This window comes from Macaca nemestrina, chromosome 9, assembly GCF_043159975.1.
Source record: "Macaca nemestrina isolate mMacNem1 chromosome 9, mMacNem.hap1, whole genome shotgun sequence".
In the NCBI taxonomy this organism is placed as follows: domain Eukaryota; kingdom Metazoa; phylum Chordata; class Mammalia; order Primates; family Cercopithecidae; genus Macaca; species Macaca nemestrina.
Genome location: NC_092133.1, coordinates 117053250 through 117069814, shown reverse-complemented (window position 1 = coordinate 117069814; position 16565 = coordinate 117053250). Strand labels below are relative to the sequence as shown.

General features: G+C 44.9%; 1 protein-coding gene across 2 annotated transcripts; it reads right to left on the bottom strand.

Annotated features, from left to right (window-relative positions):
* Positions 1–1937: 1937 nt before the first annotated feature.
* LOC105479998 (amyloid beta A4 precursor protein-binding family B member 1-interacting protein-like) lies at positions 1938–15754 on the bottom strand. 2 transcript variants are annotated; one of them, XR_011608186.1, is made up of 4 exons: positions 7584–15725; positions 5948–6150; positions 4880–4983; positions 1938–2353 (listed from the first exon to the last, which is right to left on the bottom strand). XR_011608186.1 is itself a non-coding variant. In XM_011738397.2 (3 exons), the coding sequence occupies exons 1-3, from the start codon at positions 5982–5984 to the stop codon at positions 1952–1954; spliced, it is 543 nt and encodes a 180-aa protein (XP_011736699.2). In that variant the 5' UTR covers positions 5985–15754; the 3' UTR covers positions 1938–1951. The 2 variants fall into 2 exon arrangements, 1 of the variants encoding a protein (XP_011736699.2); XM_011738397.2 differs by having other exon boundaries at positions 5948–15754.
* Positions 15755–16565: the final 811 nt, after the last annotated feature.

The window sequence follows — 16565 nt, the reverse complement described above, 5'->3', positions numbered from 1 at the left end:
TTAGTTGTATGGCTGGCGGACTTGAGCTTTAAGGAGTACTGATGAGGTCTGATTTCCTGGGGCAATATTAATGTTGGGACTTAGAAAGACTAAGGTGCAGGTGCCTGTCCAGTTAGTGGGGAGGCAGATATAGGTTGATGTTCCATATAAGAAGAATATGCCTTGGCTGGGTAGACAGAACTGGTTGTGTATGTTAAAAAGGTGTATGAGTTTGTTGTTTTCATTTTCCCATACTCCTAGAGTACTTGCCAAGGTAGCTCCGGTGAGCCACTGGAAAGGGGTGTTGGGAGCAAACTGAGTGGCTCCCTGTGTTCTATTTTCCCATTGGAGAAAAAAACGTTTTGTATCTACTAGGAACCATTTGAGAAAATGATTGAAAAGGGGATAAGAAGGCATTCACTAATGGTGGGGGCGCTGCTGCAGGGGGTCCAGGGGTGAATGGTCATGCAGGGAGTATGTTTGCCATTACAAAACCTGGACAAATAGCTAATGTCACAAATAGCTAATGCATGCTGGGCTTAATATTTAGGTGATGGGTTGATAGGTGCAGCAAACCATTATGGCACACGTTTACCTAAGTAACAAATCTGCACGTTCTGCATATGTATCCTGGAACTTAAAGTAAAATAATATTTTAAAAAATTTTAAAAAGAAAAACCATATTATTACTGTATCTGACATCAAAAGAACATAGTATACTAAAAGTAGAAAGTTACTGTTTGTGAGATAAAATTTAATGTAAAGCAAATTTACCTTCTATCCTATTTCAAGCATATGCTCAAATAAATTAAGAACACCTTGCCAGTTTTAATTACTAAATATTTTGGTTTTAAAACTAAATTTGTTTCATTTTAAATTTCCATTTAGCCTGCAGGGGTGTCCAATCTTTTGGCTTCCCTGGGACTCACATAAGATGCACTAACACTAGCAATAGCTGATCAGCTAAAAAAAAAAAAATGTGAAAATATCTCGTAATTTTTTTAAGAGCAAGTCTTGCCCTGTCGTCCAGGATTGAGTGCAGTAGCAAGATCTCAGCTCACTGCAGCCTCCACCTCCTGGGTTCAAAGGATTCTCTCACCTCAGCCTCTGGAGTTGCTGGGATTACAGGCATGCTCACTGCCCCTGGCTTGTTTTTGTATTTTTAGCACAGATAGGGTTTTGCCGTGTTGGCCAGGCTGGTCTTGAACTCCTGACCTCAAGTGATCTGCCAGCCTTGGCCTGCCAATAGTGCTGGGATTACAGGTGTGAGCCACCGCACCCTGCAAAGAGCTTACAATGTTTTAATATTTGTCGGGCAGCATTCGAAGTTGTCCTGGGCCGCGGGAGCCCATGGGTTGAGACAGCATGATCTACAGCTTACTCTTCCCCAGATATTAAAACATACCATTAATTACCTTCCTTAGTTTTAAGAAAAATAGCCTTTTAGCCTATGAGAAGCCAATTTGAAAGAGAAGAGATACAGGTAACAAGAGCCTAGGATAAACTGGGCATTAAATGTATCTCTGAGGGAAAATATTCCAGATTGAAATATACATCAATAAGATTGCTTTTACCTGCCCCTACATTCTTATTTACAGGATACTTACAGCGCTGTAGTAACAGAGAATTCAAAAATTATCTGAATAACTGTTTTTTAAAATTACTGTTATTCAAGCATTAAAGAAGCAAAACCAAAACAGCTTGTGTCCAGGGCTCCAATCAATCAAGCGACGGGAATCTCAGAGCAAGGGAACAGGCTCTGCTTGTCGTGTTTTCTCATTTTCCTCTCTCAATTTTCCTGAAAATTCTGAAGGTCGCAGAGGTAGAGATGAAAATCTAAGGTCACCAAGACTTAAGAAGGCATGGGATGGTGAAAGCTATTTTTAATTATAGTGTTGACCTCCAGATCTACTGGCCCCGTAATCTTTGTATAAATACAGTAGGAAGAACGTTTAACATTTATTCATTTGTTTTATTCATTTGTTGGTTCTGAACATTGATGCTTCGTGCCTGTTGGGAGGGTGGGGCATAGGAGGCCTCTTGACGACCGCTGGGGGAGCGGGCACGAAGTCCGGGGGCGGGCGGGCGGCTCCATGAAGTCCAGGGGCGGTGGCGGGAGCTCTGGATCCTGCAGCGGGGGTGGCGGCAGCTCTGGGTCGTCCAGTGGAGGCAGCGGTGGCAGTGACGGCAGGAAGTCGTCGGGCGGGGCGGGGAAGCCCCCGCCGCCAGTGCTCTTGGCCTTGGGGGGCGTGACAGGGCTGCAGATGGTGTCCCAGGACCTCTGCACCAGAGCGGGGGGCAGGCTGGACTTGGGGCCGTGTGGGGCCGGGGGTGCTCCTGGCTCCTGGTGGTTCCTGAGGGCTGGCTTCCTATCCTGCAACCCAGTGACAGCAGCATTCATTATTTTAAAATTTTTGAAATTTTAATTTATTGTTATTAATTAATGGACACAGGGTCTCACTCTGTCGCCCAGGCTGAGTGCAATGGCACAATCTGGGCCCACTGCAGCCTCCACCTCCTGAGCTCAAGCGAACCCTCCCACCTCAGTCTCCTGGGTAGCATTCTCTGTTCTTGACAAAACAGCCCCAGTGGACAGGACCATGCCATAGATAGGTGAGTCTCTCTGTCTGCCCACTGGGGAGCCTCCGTCCCTCAGTCACTGAGAGCCCTGGTTGTTCATGAGCTCATCTTTGCTCTGGAATAGGGAAATGACTTTCAATGGCCTTTATTATTATTATTATTATTATTATTATTATTATTATTGAGACGGAGTCTTGCTCTGTTGCCCAGGCTGGAGTGCAGTGGTGCCATCTTGGCTCACTGCAACCTCCACCCCCTGGGTTCAGGCGATTCTCCTGCCTCAGCCTCCCAAGTAGCTGGGACTACAGGAGCTGGCCACCACGTCCTGCTAATTATTGTATTTTTAGTAGAGATGAGGTTTCATCATGTTGGTCAGACTGGTCTCGAACCCCAGACCTCATGATCTGCCTGCCTCTGCCTCCCAAAGTGCTGGGATTACAGGCATGAGCCACTGCGGCTTGTTTTTTTTTTTTTTTTTTTTTTTGACAGGATCTCGCTGTGTCACCCAGGCTGGAGTGCAGTGGCGCAAGCTTGACTCACTGCAACTTCTGCCTCTAGGGCTCAATGATCCTCATGCCTCAGCCTCCTGAGTAGCTGGGATGAAAGCATGTGCCACCATGCCCAGTTAATTTTTGTATTTGTTGTAGAGATGGGTTTTTGCCATGTTGCTCAGACTTGTCTCCAACTCCTGGGCTCAAGTGATCTATCTATCTTGGCCTCCCAAAGTGCTGGAATTACAGGTGTGAGCCACCTCACCCAGACAGTTTACCTTTTCTCAACTGCATGAAAGTTGGCTGGTTCACCGGGTATAAAATGAGCCCAGTAGCCTCTATTATGACATGTGTCTCAGGTTGTGATGAGATCAAATGAGATACATATATGAGTTCTGAAAAGAAAAATCACCAGCGTGCTATTGGTAGAAACCAGAGCGCCAAATGTGGCTGAAGTCTAATAGAGGTATAGCCCTTCCTCCACCAATACTCGAATAGATAAGGATAATTTGGGTGTATATAATGAAACGTCCCCAGGCAGCTGGATTGAATCCCTCTGTTTTAGTGATAATTATCATTCCAATTGACATTTCATCAGGGTTCCAGTTTATTTCTTCCTCTGCTTAATAGCCTCTTGACACTGAAAATTAAATTTGGAAGTTTTTTTTTTCTAACAGTGCCTTCTGATTTAGTTTCTATTTTAGTTTATTTACTTAGCATGATAAGCTAATTAACTGGCGATGTACATTTTCCTTTTTAAAAAATCTCTGAACAGGCAGCTTGGGAATTGGTGTTCACATATAGTTAAGTGATTTCTATTCTGGGATTCTTTTATTTATTTCAGCATTTTTAAATGCTTTCCTTCGATTGGCATTATAGAAATAATGAAAATAATAATAGCTGAAAGTGCATTGCATGAAGAGATTGTCAGGCTTGAGAAGATAATGAAAACACTAAAGAAATAGAACTTTTACAGGCCTGCAGTGGTTGTCAAAATTATAAGAAGTTCAATAAATACCAAGATTTAGTTGTTTTCATGACTGGCCGATGGACAAAATGAAGGGGTGAAAGAAGTGAAAAATTGCTAAAGTGAAGCACCCTGCCTTTCCTAGCTGGGAGACATGCTGTTGTCACAGTTATTTCGGGTTGTTTTGAATCACACATGAGAAATATTCAACAGAATTTATACAGTCAACTGAGAGGTTTTGAACTAGATTAGTAACGAAATCATAATTATTAGCTATGATTTTAAGATAGATTTAAGTGAATCTTCATTGATCTATTTGGTTGAAAAAATGTTATGGAGGATGTCATCCCTATTGGCTATCATTTTACAACGTATTTTCTCCTTCATCACCCTGGGGATGTAGGTAGGACATCAGTGGGAACAATAAAAAATGCACATTTTTAGTGTAACCCTTTTTTATATTTGTTTCTTTTTTTTAAGACAAGGTCTTTATCATGTAGGCTGGGGTGCAGTGGTGTGATCACAGCTCACTGCAGCCTTGAAATCCTAGGCTCAAGCCATTCAGACACCTCAGCTACCCAAGTAGCTAGGACCACAGGTGCATGCCACCAAGCCTGGCTAGTTTTTTTATTTCTTGTAGAGATGAGCCCTCGTTCTGTTGCCCAGGCTGGTCTGGAACTCCGGAGCTCAAGCAATTATCCTGCTTCGGCCTCCCAAAGTGCTGGGATTACAGGCGTGAGCCACCGTACCCAGCCTGTTTTCTCTTTTTAAAAGAGCAGTTATTGGAACAATGTGAATGGTTGAGAACATGGGTTTTGGGGGACGGCTGACGGAATGTATGTCAGCTGCTTGCTGGTTTTACCTTGGATGTTTCAGCGTGTGTCTTGGCCTCTTGGAGAACAGCACTGACAGAATGTGCAGCCTGGGGCATCTGTCCATTGGGCTGGGCGGTGCCTTTTATAGGTCCTGAGAGGGAGGAAGCGAGAAAAGAAGAGTGAGCAAAGCATTTTCAACATTCTTGAAAGTTAATCTGAAAATAAAAGCAGTTTACATCTCTAAAGCAAAGAAAGATACTTGCCGGCTACTTCTTACAAAAATAAAAAATAAAAACAAAGCAAAGAAAGCAAATCACAGGCATGGCATGGTACACAAAACCTTACGAAAAATCTGAGGTTCTGTGACAAAACTGTATAGGAGATTCAGCAGAAGATTCAGGAAGATGAGTGCGGTATTTGATAAAGCTCACCGAGGAGGGTCTGGATTAACTGGGATCGTGGAGAGGAATAGTATGTTTTACTTTTGAAAACCTTTTGATAATTGAAGAATAAGCCTTGAAAACCAATTTTCTTTCAAAAAAATTGTATTGTTGATTTCCCTAAAATGTATTTATCTAGTTTCATACCATGCTGAGTATAGGAACAACTTTCGAACATTGTCTTCGACAAAGAGTATATTGGGCTGGGCGCGATGGCTCAGGCCTGTAATCCCTGCACTTCAGGAGGCCGAGGGCGAGCAGATCACGAGGTCAAGAGATTGAGACCATTCTGGCCAACATGGGGAACCCCGTCTCTACTAAAAATACAAAAATTAGCCCGGGGTGGTGGTGGGTGCCTGTGGTCCCAGCTGCTCGGGAGGCTGAGGCAGGAGAATGGTGTGAACCTGGGAGGCGGAGCTTGCAGTGACCCAAGATCACACCACTGCTCTCCAGCCTGGTGACAGGGTGAGACTCAGTCTCAACAACAACAACAACAAAAACGAAAAACAGATAAACAACAATAACAACAACAACAAAGAGTACATTGGACACAGAAACAACAGACACAGATTTGGACAAAATGTGCGGGTCCCTGAAATAATCTGGAATTAGATGTGAGTTTTTGTTTGTTTTGTTTTCCCCAAAAGTCCTGGTATTAAGATTTTATTTTCTTGCCTTTTAATTTGTCCTTTTGACACAAAGCTTGACTCATGGAAGGTCTGCAGTTGTTAGAGAATCAGATAGAAGAAGCTCTGTGTTGATTTCTCGGCTCTTCAGAAAGGATCCCGCCAAGAATGGCCACCTCTCCACACCCGGGCTGTTTCTCCTGCAAGTGAATTGCAGCCCAGCCCACACCAGAAGGTCTTCCACTCCTCTCCCTGTGAATGCAGAGATGCTTTAGCCATGCTCGGCACCACCGTTCTGTCTAATATTCACAAACTGCCTGCTTATTTCTTCAACTAGTTTTCCAGTAATTTGAGTAACCCATTAATTTACATGACAACTCAAAGAATGACTTCAGGACATAAGAAAAAAAAAAGTGGGTGGGGAACGTTGGCTGGGTTCTGCTGGCTCATTCCTGTATTCCCAGCCCTAGGGGAGGCCAAGGCAGGTGGATCACTTGAGGTCAGGAGTTCGAGAACAGACTGGCCAATTTGGTGAAATCCACTAACTGCTAAAAATACAAAAAATTGGCCGGGCATGGTGGCTCACACCTGTAATCCCAGCACTTTGGGAGGCCGAGGCAGGCAGATCACAAGGTCAGGAGATCGAGATCATCCTGGGATGAAACCACGTCTCTACTAAAAATACACAAAATTAGCCGGGCGAGGTGGCGGACACCTGTAGTCCCAGCGACTTGGGAGGCTGAGGCATGGGAATGGCGTGAACCTGGGAGGCAGAGCTTGCAGTGAGCCAAGATCGCGCCATTGCACTCCAGCCTGGGTGACAGAGTGAGACTCTGTCTCAAAAAAACAAAACAAAACAAAAACAAACCAACAAAAAAAACAATTAAAAAATTTAGTCAGGCATCGTGACCCACACCTCTAATCCCTGCCACTCGGGAAGCTGAAGCAGGAGGATCACATGAACTTGGGAACCAAGGGTTGCAGCGAGCTGACATCGTGACACAGCATTCCAGCCTTGGTGACACAATGAGACTCAGTCTCAAATACAAGGATACTCAGGGGGAAATGGTGGGAAGGGGGAGAAAGTTAAGAGACTACAAATTGGATTCCGTGTGTACTGCTTGGGTGATCGGTGCACCAAAATCTCACAAATCACCACTAAAGGAGTTACTCAAGTAACTAAATACTACCTGTTTGCCAAACATTTATGAAAAGAAAAATTTAGAAGAAATTTTAAATTGTGCAAATTTACTGTCATACTTTCAAGTTACAAAAGCACGTCTATGATGAGACTTAATTATTCTAACGTTTAAAGAAATGAAGAGAACAATCAGAGTTTAAATAGAAAAGCTGTCAGACATTTCGTCTACAGCAATGAAATCTCTAGCATATATTTTGTATTTTGAAACTTAGTTTTCAGCCAGCCTGGGGGAAGAAGAAGAGGAAACAGAACTGGGCATTGGGGTATGTAGTGGGAAAGTAAGAAACCGGTTGGACACAGCAGGGAAAGAAGAAGGGGTGAGGACTCCAGGCAGAGCCAGTCCTCCTGCTTGGGGCCTGAGCATAGGAAAGCAAACGCCAGGCAGGAGGAAGGAGCCCCAGGCTGTGGACGCCTCTGGGGGAATCTTGGGTCAGCGATGGCCAGAGGAGCTCCTGAAATTAAGCAGTATCTGCCACCTCCCTACCTTTGGGTGTCTTCTGGTGGCCAATGTGCTGCTGTCAGGACCCTTGCTGGCTCCCAACTTCTCCTGGGCAGGCTCCAAAGCAGTGGAGTTGGCGCTACTGCTACCTCCACCTTGTGGATCTCTGAGATGCAGGACGGTTTCACCCATCGCACCCTGAGATAGCCCTGCTTATGGCTGGCATTGGGCGACAGTGTGTTCTAGGCACCTCTGCTCCTGTATGTCGCGGCCTGCGTCTTTGCTGTCTGGACACTCGTAGATGTCAGAGTCAGAAGCTGGCTGTTGAGAACCCTTGTGCCAGCCCTGATTGGGTCTGGCTTTGGTGAATATTCGAAAGTTCAGTGTGGACCACGTGGGACGCCCCTGCTGTTCTCGGGCAGCATGGGCCTTGGCTTGCTCCCGAGTCTGCATAGGTGAACACCTATTGCCTCTTCCTGGCAAAAGCATCACTGCCACAGGCAGCCCTGGGCCATGGAGCAGTATTGCACGAGCAGCCCGCATCCGTACCCTGAGCTGACTTGTCTGCTAAAAAATACCTGCCAACCTCTCCGGTTTATTTTAGAACGGCCTGAATGCAACACACCTGAGACCTGTTACTAGGGGAGAAGAGAGCACAAACGGATTCATCCTCCTGCCACGACTGCCCAACAACTGAAGACCACCAACTAGGACCACCAACTAAAGAGAAACAACTGAGGGTACCAACTGAGGGCACTAACCAAAGGCAACCAATGAGGGCACCCACTGAAGGCCAGTTGCCCTGCCAACCAGACCACATACTGGTTAGAGGAAACAATCAGGCCCAGAATCCTTTGCATGTGTCCCCCTAGCTTGGAATTGAGAGCTCAAGCACCAGGCTCACAAGGCCCCACCCTGCCAGTGGACCTCCCCCACCTTTCATGCATTGCTGGCTGCTAGAAACTTTCAGGTTGCTCACTGTGATGAAGTTCCTAGGGATCATCACCTTACAATGAATGATGCTAAAATTACTGAAACCAAATCTGCCTCATGTACTGTCTGGGATTCAAAAAACCCTCTTTCCCCCATAACCTCTGAGATTTTTACAAACTAGAAAAATGACAGATTTCTGCAGGTGCTTTCAGAAAAACACATTGCCATGAGCTACACCTACACTATAATGTCAAATCATATTCACATATATATACACATATATATTCAATCCACACATATTCCATTTACATTTTTTGAAAATAACACACATATTCAATCAAATTAACAAGAGTAATAGAATACACTTTCTAAAAATTATAGACAAAGTATAGCACAGTTTTCTAGTGATCATTTTGATACAGCAACTTAGAATCTATGCCTTGAACAAAAAAAGAGGCTTATGTAAGAGAAAAGCACCACATAATACAAGATTTTAAATGTGATCATCATTGCTACTTTTAGCTGGCAATTACCCACTAAATGTATTGTAAACTGCTCTGTGACTATGGTGACTCATTTAATCTTTGTGATCCTTGCTTTCATTATCTTAAAAATATGAGTAACACCATTTTATAAACTTGCTCTGAAAATTAAATGAGAGAAAAATAATCCTTCTCTATACATTGAACACTTACAAAATTACAGGCATTGTGTCCAGGTTTTTACACACTTACCTTATCGAAGCCTCATAACAATCCTATCTTTTAAATTACAGGCATTTTGCCCACACAAATTTTTACTCATTTACCTTCCGGAAGCCTCATAAGAATCCCATCTTTTATAGATAAGCAAACTGAGGCTCAGAGGAGTTAAAAACACATTCACGATCACATCCTAATGAGTGTTGGAACTTGGATTCAAATCCAGTTGTCTCTGATGCCAAAGGTGGTGCAAACTTAATGAAGACCAAGATATACCCAGTACATGGAAGGATCAAGACATGTGGATTCCCTTTCTCTACCGTCTTATGTATGAATTTCGATGGCTTTCATGGCCTCAGAAAAATCCTAAACTTCCTCCCAGGTTGCCTTGCAGTCCTTCCCTTCTTCTTAGAAATGACTGGGAATCTGCATATTTAGACCACAAGCATCTCCTTAGAAACAGGATTGTTCATCAAGAAACCAAAGTTTTGGCCGGGGATGGTGGCTCAAGCCTGTAATCCCAGTACTTAGGGAAACCAAGGTGAGCAGATCACCTGAGGCCAGGAGTTTGAGACCAGCCCAACCAAAATGGTGAAACCCTGTCTCTCCTAAAAAGAATAAAATTAGTTGGGCCTGATGGCACATGCCTCTAATCCCAGATACTCCGGAGGTTAAGGCAGAAGAATTGCTTGAACCCAGAGGGCAGAGGTTACAGTGACCTAAATTATAGGTATTGTATCCAGATTTTTACACACTTACCTTATAGAAGCCTCATAGAAAGCCTTTCTTTTAAATTACAAATATTTTTGCCATGGTTTTCATACATTTACCCTATGGAAGCCTCATAACAATCACATCTTTTATAGATGAGAAAACTGAGGCTTTGGATGCCTCTGGGGAAACTCGCGCCAGCAATGGCCAGAGGAGCTCCTGAATTTAAACAGTATCCGTCCCCTCCCTACCTTTCGGTGTCTTCTGGTGGCCAATGTGCTGCTGTCAGGACCCTCGCTGGCTCCCAAATTCGATTGGGCAGCCTCCAAAGCAGTGGAGTCCTGCGCTACTGCCACCTCCACTTCATGGATCTCAGAGCTGCAGGACAGCTTCACCCACCGCACGCTGAGATAGCCTGGCTTGCAGCTGGCATTGGGGAACAGCGTGTTCCGGGCGCCTCTGCTCCTGTATATCGCGGCCTGCGTCTTCGCTGTCTGCACGCTAGTAGACGTCAGAGCCACAGGCTGGCTCTGCAGAATGCTTGTCCCAGCCCTGATTAGGGCTGGCTTTGGTGCATATGCGACAGTTCAGTGTGGACCCCATGGGGTAAACTCTGCTCTTCTCAGGCAGCTTGGGCCTTCACTTGCCCCCAGTTCTGCAGAGCTGAACACCTCTCGCCTCTTCCTGGCAAAAGCATTGCTGCCACGGGCAGCCCTGGGCCATGGGGCAGCAATACGCTAGCAGTCCTCACTCCGTGTCAGCCCCATAGCATGACCTGACTTGTCTGCTAAAAAACCCTGCCAACCTGTCCGGTTTATTTTAGAAGGGCTTGGATGCAATAAACCTGAGAGCTGTGACTCGGGGGAGGAGAGAGCACAAACGGATTCATCTTCCTTCCACCACTGCCCAACAACTGAAGACCACCAGCTGAGGGAACCAACTGAGGACACAAACCGAAGGAAACCAATGAGGGCACCCACTGAAGGCCACCAAGTGAAGGCCAGTTGCCCTGCCAACCAGAACGCATCCTGGTTCAGAGGAAACAATCAGGTCCAGAATCCCCTGCAGGCATCCTCACAAACTTGGAACTTGAGAGCACAGGCACTTGGCTCACAAGGCCCCGCCCTGCCAGTGGCCCCGCCCCACCTTTCATTCATTGCTGGCTGCTGGGACCTTTCCGGTTTCTCACTGTGAAGAAGTTCCTAGGGATCATCCCTTACAATGAACAATGTTAAAATCACTGAAACCAAATCTGCCTCACGCAGTGTCTGGGATTCATAGAATCCCCTTCCCCCATAATCTCTGAAACATTTACAAACTAGAAAGAAGAGAGATTTCTGCGGGTGCTTTCAGAAAAAAACGTTGCCATGAGCTAAGCCTACTCTATAATGTCAAGTCGTATTTCATATATGCACATATAAATCCAATCCATATATATTCAATTTCCGTTTTTGAAAATAACAAATATGTTCAATCAAATTAAAAAGACTAACAAGAAATTTTCAAACATTTACACACTAAGTAAATCACATTTTTCTAATGATCACTTTGATAGTGCAACTTAGAATCTGTGGTTTCAAAACACCAAGAGGATTATGTAAGAGAAAACCACAACATAATACAAAGTTTTCAATGTGGAAATCATTGCCACTTTTAACTAGAAATTACCCAGTGAACGCATTGTGAACTGCTTTGTGACCTCGGTTATCTATTTATTCTTTCTGATCACTGGTTAGATTGTTTAAGAAATATGACTATCAACAATTTTATAAACTTCCTCTGAAAATTAGATGAGAAAAAATAATCCTCCTTCTCCATATACTGAACACTTAAAAAATTATAGGTATTGTGTCCAGATTTTTACACACTTACCTTATAGAAGCCTGAAAGAAACGCTCTCTTTTAAATTACAAAAATTTTGCCATGGTTTTTACACACTTACCTTATGAAAACCTCAAAACAATCACGTCTTTTATAGATGAGAAAACTGAGGCTTTGGATGTCTCTGGGGAAACCTTGGGCCAGCAATGGCCAGAGGATCTTCTGAACTTAAGCAGTATCTGTTGCCTCCCTACCTTTGGATGTCTTCTGGTGGCCAATGTGGTCCTGTTGTCAGGTCCCTCGCTGGCTCCCAAATTCGATTGGGCTGACTCCAAAGTGGTGGAGTCCGTCGCTGCAGCCACCTCCACCTCATGGATCCCAGAGGTGCAGTACGACATCACCCACCACACCCTGAGGTGGCCCCCTTGCGGAGGACATTGGGGGACAGCATGTCCCTCTGGTCCTGTTTATCGCAAGCTGCGCCTTCACTGTCTGCACCCTGCACCCTCGTAGATGTCAGAGACACAGGCTGGCTCTGCAGAACCCTTGTGCCAGTCCTGACTGGGGCTGGCTTTGGTGCACATGCGACAGTGCAGTGTGGTCTCCATGTGGCACCCCTGCTCTTCTGGGGTAGCTTGGGTCTTCGTTTGTCCCCAAGGCTGCAGGGCTCAACACCTATCGCCTCTTCCTTCCAAAAGCATGGCTTGCACAGGCAGCCCTAGGCCATGGGGTTGCACTGCACTAGCATCTGGTACCCCGTGTTACCCCTGTACCCTGAGCTGGCTTGTCTGCAAAAAAAAAAAAAACCCTGCCAACCTGTCTGGTTTATTTTAGAAGGGCCTGGAGGCAACAAGCCTGAGAGCTGTGACTGGGGAAGGAGAGAGCACAAACGGATTCATCCTCCTTCCACCACTGCCCAACAACTGAAGACCACGAAGTGAAGAGAAACAACGGAGGGAACGAACTGAGGGCACTAACTGAAGGCAAAAAGTGAGGGCACCCACTGAAGACCACCAAGTGAAGGTCAGTTGCCCTGCCAACCAGAACGCATCCAGGTTCTAGGAAACAATCAGGTCCAGAATCCCCTGCATGCCTCCCCACACACTTGGAACTTGAAAGGACAGGCACACAGCTCACAAGGCCCCGCCCTGCCAGCGGCCCCGCCCCACCTTTCATTCACTGCTGCCTGCTGGGACCTTTCAGGTTTCTCACCGTGAAGAAATTCCTAGGGATCATCACCTTACGATGAATGATGCTAAAATTACTGAAACCCAATCTGCCTCATGCAGTGTCTGGGATTCACAGAACCCCCTTTTCCCCATAATCTCTGAAACATTTATGAACTAGAAATAAGAGACATTTCTGCAGGTGCTTTCACAAAAAAAAAACATAGCCATGAGGTAAGCCTACTCTCTAATATCAAGTTATATTTCATATGTACACATACATATCCCATCCACATATATTTGATTTATATTTTTGAAAATGACACACATGTTCAAATTAATGAGACTAATAGAAGAAATTTTCCAAAATTTACACACTAGGTATATCACATTTTTCTAATAATCACTTTCATAGAGCAGCTTAGAATCTATGCTTTCAACAAAGCAAGAGGCTGATGTAAGAGCAAACCACAAAAAATACAAGATTTTCAATGTGATCGTCATTACTACTGTTAACTAGAAATTACCCAGTGAATGCATTGTGAACTGCTTTGTGACTGTGGTGATTTATTTAGTCTTTCTGATCATTGGTTTGATTGTCTAAGAAATATGAGTGTACCAAATTTTATAAACTTGGTCTAAAAATTAATGGTCTAAAACAAATGAAAGAAAGTCCTCCTTGTCCACATGTTGAAAACTTACAAAACTGTAGACATTGTGTCCAGACTTTTACACACTTACCGTATAGAAGCCTCACAATAACCCTCTCTTTTAAATGACAAACATTTTGCCATGGTATTTACACACTTACCTTATGGAAGCCTCATAACAATCACATCTTCTATAGATGAGCAAACTGAGGCTCAGACAACTTAAAAACACATTCATCATCACATTATAAAGAGCGATGGACCTGGGATTCAAATCCAGTTTTCTCTGACACCAAAAATGGTGCAATTTAAGGAGGACCCAGTTATACCCAGAACACGGAGGGATCAGAACAAGTGATTCTCTTTTCTACCCCCTCGTGTGTGAATTTCAATGGCTTGCACTGCCTCAGAACAATCCTAAACTCCCTCCCAGGTTGCCTTGCAGTGGTTCCCTTTTCCTTGGGGATGATGAGGAATCTGCATATTTAGACCACAAGCATCACCTTTTAACAGGTGTATTGATCAAGAAATGAAATTTGCTAGGCCGTATGTTACTAAGTGTGAATTGTCCAACTTCTCTGCAATAAATAAAGGGGCTATTCCATGTAAAAAATCACAGCATCCACTGAATTTGCACAGAAAGATTTGGAACTGTGCTGCAGGAGCATCTTACTGACAGCTGCGCAGAAGACCAGCCAGAACACACCAAGCAGGAGCAGCTCCCAAGGCCAGGTGTGGTGGTTCTTGTCTGTCATCCCAACAAAGTGGGAGGCCAAGAGGGGTGAATCACTTGAGGCCAAGGTTTGAGACCAGCCTGGGCAACACAGTGAGACCCTGACTCTACAAAAAAAATCATTTTTTATTATTAGAATACCTCTAACCCTCAGTCATTACTTTAGGAGGGAGAGCTCTGCTTAGAACTCAAGATATGAAATTGGGAGTCCCGATGTGGCTACTTAAGTTTAAATACAAGAGCTGTCAGACATTTCCTCTATGGTAATGAAATCTGTAGCATCCATTTTGTATTTTGAAAACTTAGTTTTCTGCCAGCCTAGTCAAAGGAGAAGAGGACCCAGAAGTGGGCATTTGGGCAGGGCAATGAAAAGCAACTGGTTGGATGCAACAGGGAAAGAAGAAGGGGTGGGGAGTCGAGTCAGAGCAAGTCCTCCTGCTCGGGGGCCTGGGCCTAGGAAAGCGAACTAGGGGCAGGAGGGAGGAGCCCTAGGCTGCGGATGCCTCTCGGAGGAACGAATATTTGGTGAGCAACGGCCAGAGGAGCTCCTAAGGCCAAGCGGTATCTGTAGTCTCCCTACCTTTTGGCGTCTTCTGGTCGCCAATGTGTTGCTAGTCAAGGCTCCCGAGTCTGACGGGACAGGCTCCAAAGCAGTGGAGTCTTGTGCTACTCCCACCGCCACCTCGTGGATCTCAGAGCTGCAGGACGGCTCCAAACACCGCACCCTGAGCTGGCCCAGCTTGGGGCTGGCATTAAGGGACAGTGTGCTCCGGGCGCCTCTGCTCCTCTGTGCTGGGGCCTGCGCCTTTGCTGGCCGCCCACTCATAGACGTCAGAGCCTCAGGACAGCTCCGCAGAAGCCCTGAGCTGGCCCTGCCTTGGGCTGGCTCTGGGACATATGCAACAGGTCAACCTGGTCCCCATGGGACAACTCTGTTCTTCTCGGGCAGCTCGTGGTCCTTCGCTTGCCCCCACGCCTGCAGAGCTGAGCAACTGCCACCTTTTCCCAGGAAAGGCAACCAAATGCCACCAAGTGAAGGCACCCACTAAAGACACTAATTGAAGGCCGGTTCCCTACCAAGCATATTGCGTCCTGCTTAGGAGGAACCAATCAGGCCTTGAGTTTTCCCAGGCTCCGCCCTGCCATTTGTGATGTGGGAGTCCAGGCACTGGCTCTCAAGGCCCCCCCCCCACCCGCCACAGCAGCCCCGCCCCACCTTTTATTTATTAGTAACTGGTAGCAACTTTGAGGTTTCCTCATTGTGAATTATGAATATGAATTATGCTGAAATTACTGTATACCAATGTACCGCATGCACTATCTGACATTCAAAGAGCCACCTTGCCCAATCGCCTCTGATTTTTTTGGAAACTAGAAAAAAGACAAATTTCGACAGGTGTTTTCGGAACAAAACATTGCCGTGGTGGCTCAAGCCTGTAATCCCAGCTCTTTGGGAGGCCGAGACGGGCGGATCACGAGGTCAGGAGATCGAGACCATCCTGGCTAACACGGTGAAACCCCGTCTCTACTAAAAAATACAAAAAACTAGCCGGGCGAGGTGGCGGGCGCCTGTAGTCCCAGCTACTCGGGAGGCTGAGGCAGGAGAACGGCGTAAACCCGGGAGGCGGAGCTTGCAGTGAGCTGAGATCCAGCCCCTGCACTCCAGCCTGGGTGACAGAGCGAGACTCCGTCTCAAAAAAAAAAAAAAAAAAAAAAAAAAAAACATTGCCATGAGCTAAGATTACTCTGATGTCAAGCCTCATTTCATATATCAATACATATTCATATTCATAATCCAAAACACACATATTCAATTAAATTAACAAGACTAACAGAGGAAATTTTCTAAAATTATACACTAAGTACATCACATTTTTCTAATGATCACTTTGATAGAGAAGTTAGACTCTATGGTTTCCACAAATGAAGAAGCTCATGGAAGAGAAAACCACCACATAAAAGATTTTCAGTGTGATCATCATTGCTACTTTTAAGTAGCAATTACCCAGTAAATATATTGTGAACTGCTTTGTATGGTGATTTATTTAAACTTATTGGTCCTTTGATTATCTTAAAAATATGAATAATGCTAATTGTATAAATTGTTCTAAAAATAAAAGGAGAGAAAAAATATTTCTTTTTCATATACTGTACAATACAAAATTAAAGGCATTGTGTCCAGATTTTTACACACTTACCTTATTGAAGCCTCATAACAACCCATCTTTTAAATTACAGGTATTATTCCCAGATTTTTACACACTAATCTTATGCAAGCCTCATAAGAATCCCTTCTTTTATAGATGACCAAA

What these genes read in the sequence shown, in the direction of transcription:
- LOC105479998 (XM_011738397.2), bottom strand. Translation starts at nt 5,984, where the DNA reads ATGAGTCAAGCTTTGTGTCAAAAGGACAAATTAAAAG. An exon ending in TCAAAAGGACAAATTAAAAG is followed by an intron (nt 4,984 to 5,947) that starts GCAAGAAAATAA and finishes CCTCCCTCTCAG; the next exon opens with GACCTATAAAAGGCACCGCC. An exon ending in CACACGCTGAAACATCCAAG is followed by an intron (nt 2,354 to 4,879) that starts GTAAAACCAGCA and finishes ACTGGGTTGCAG; the next exon opens with GATAGGAAGCCAGCCCTCAG.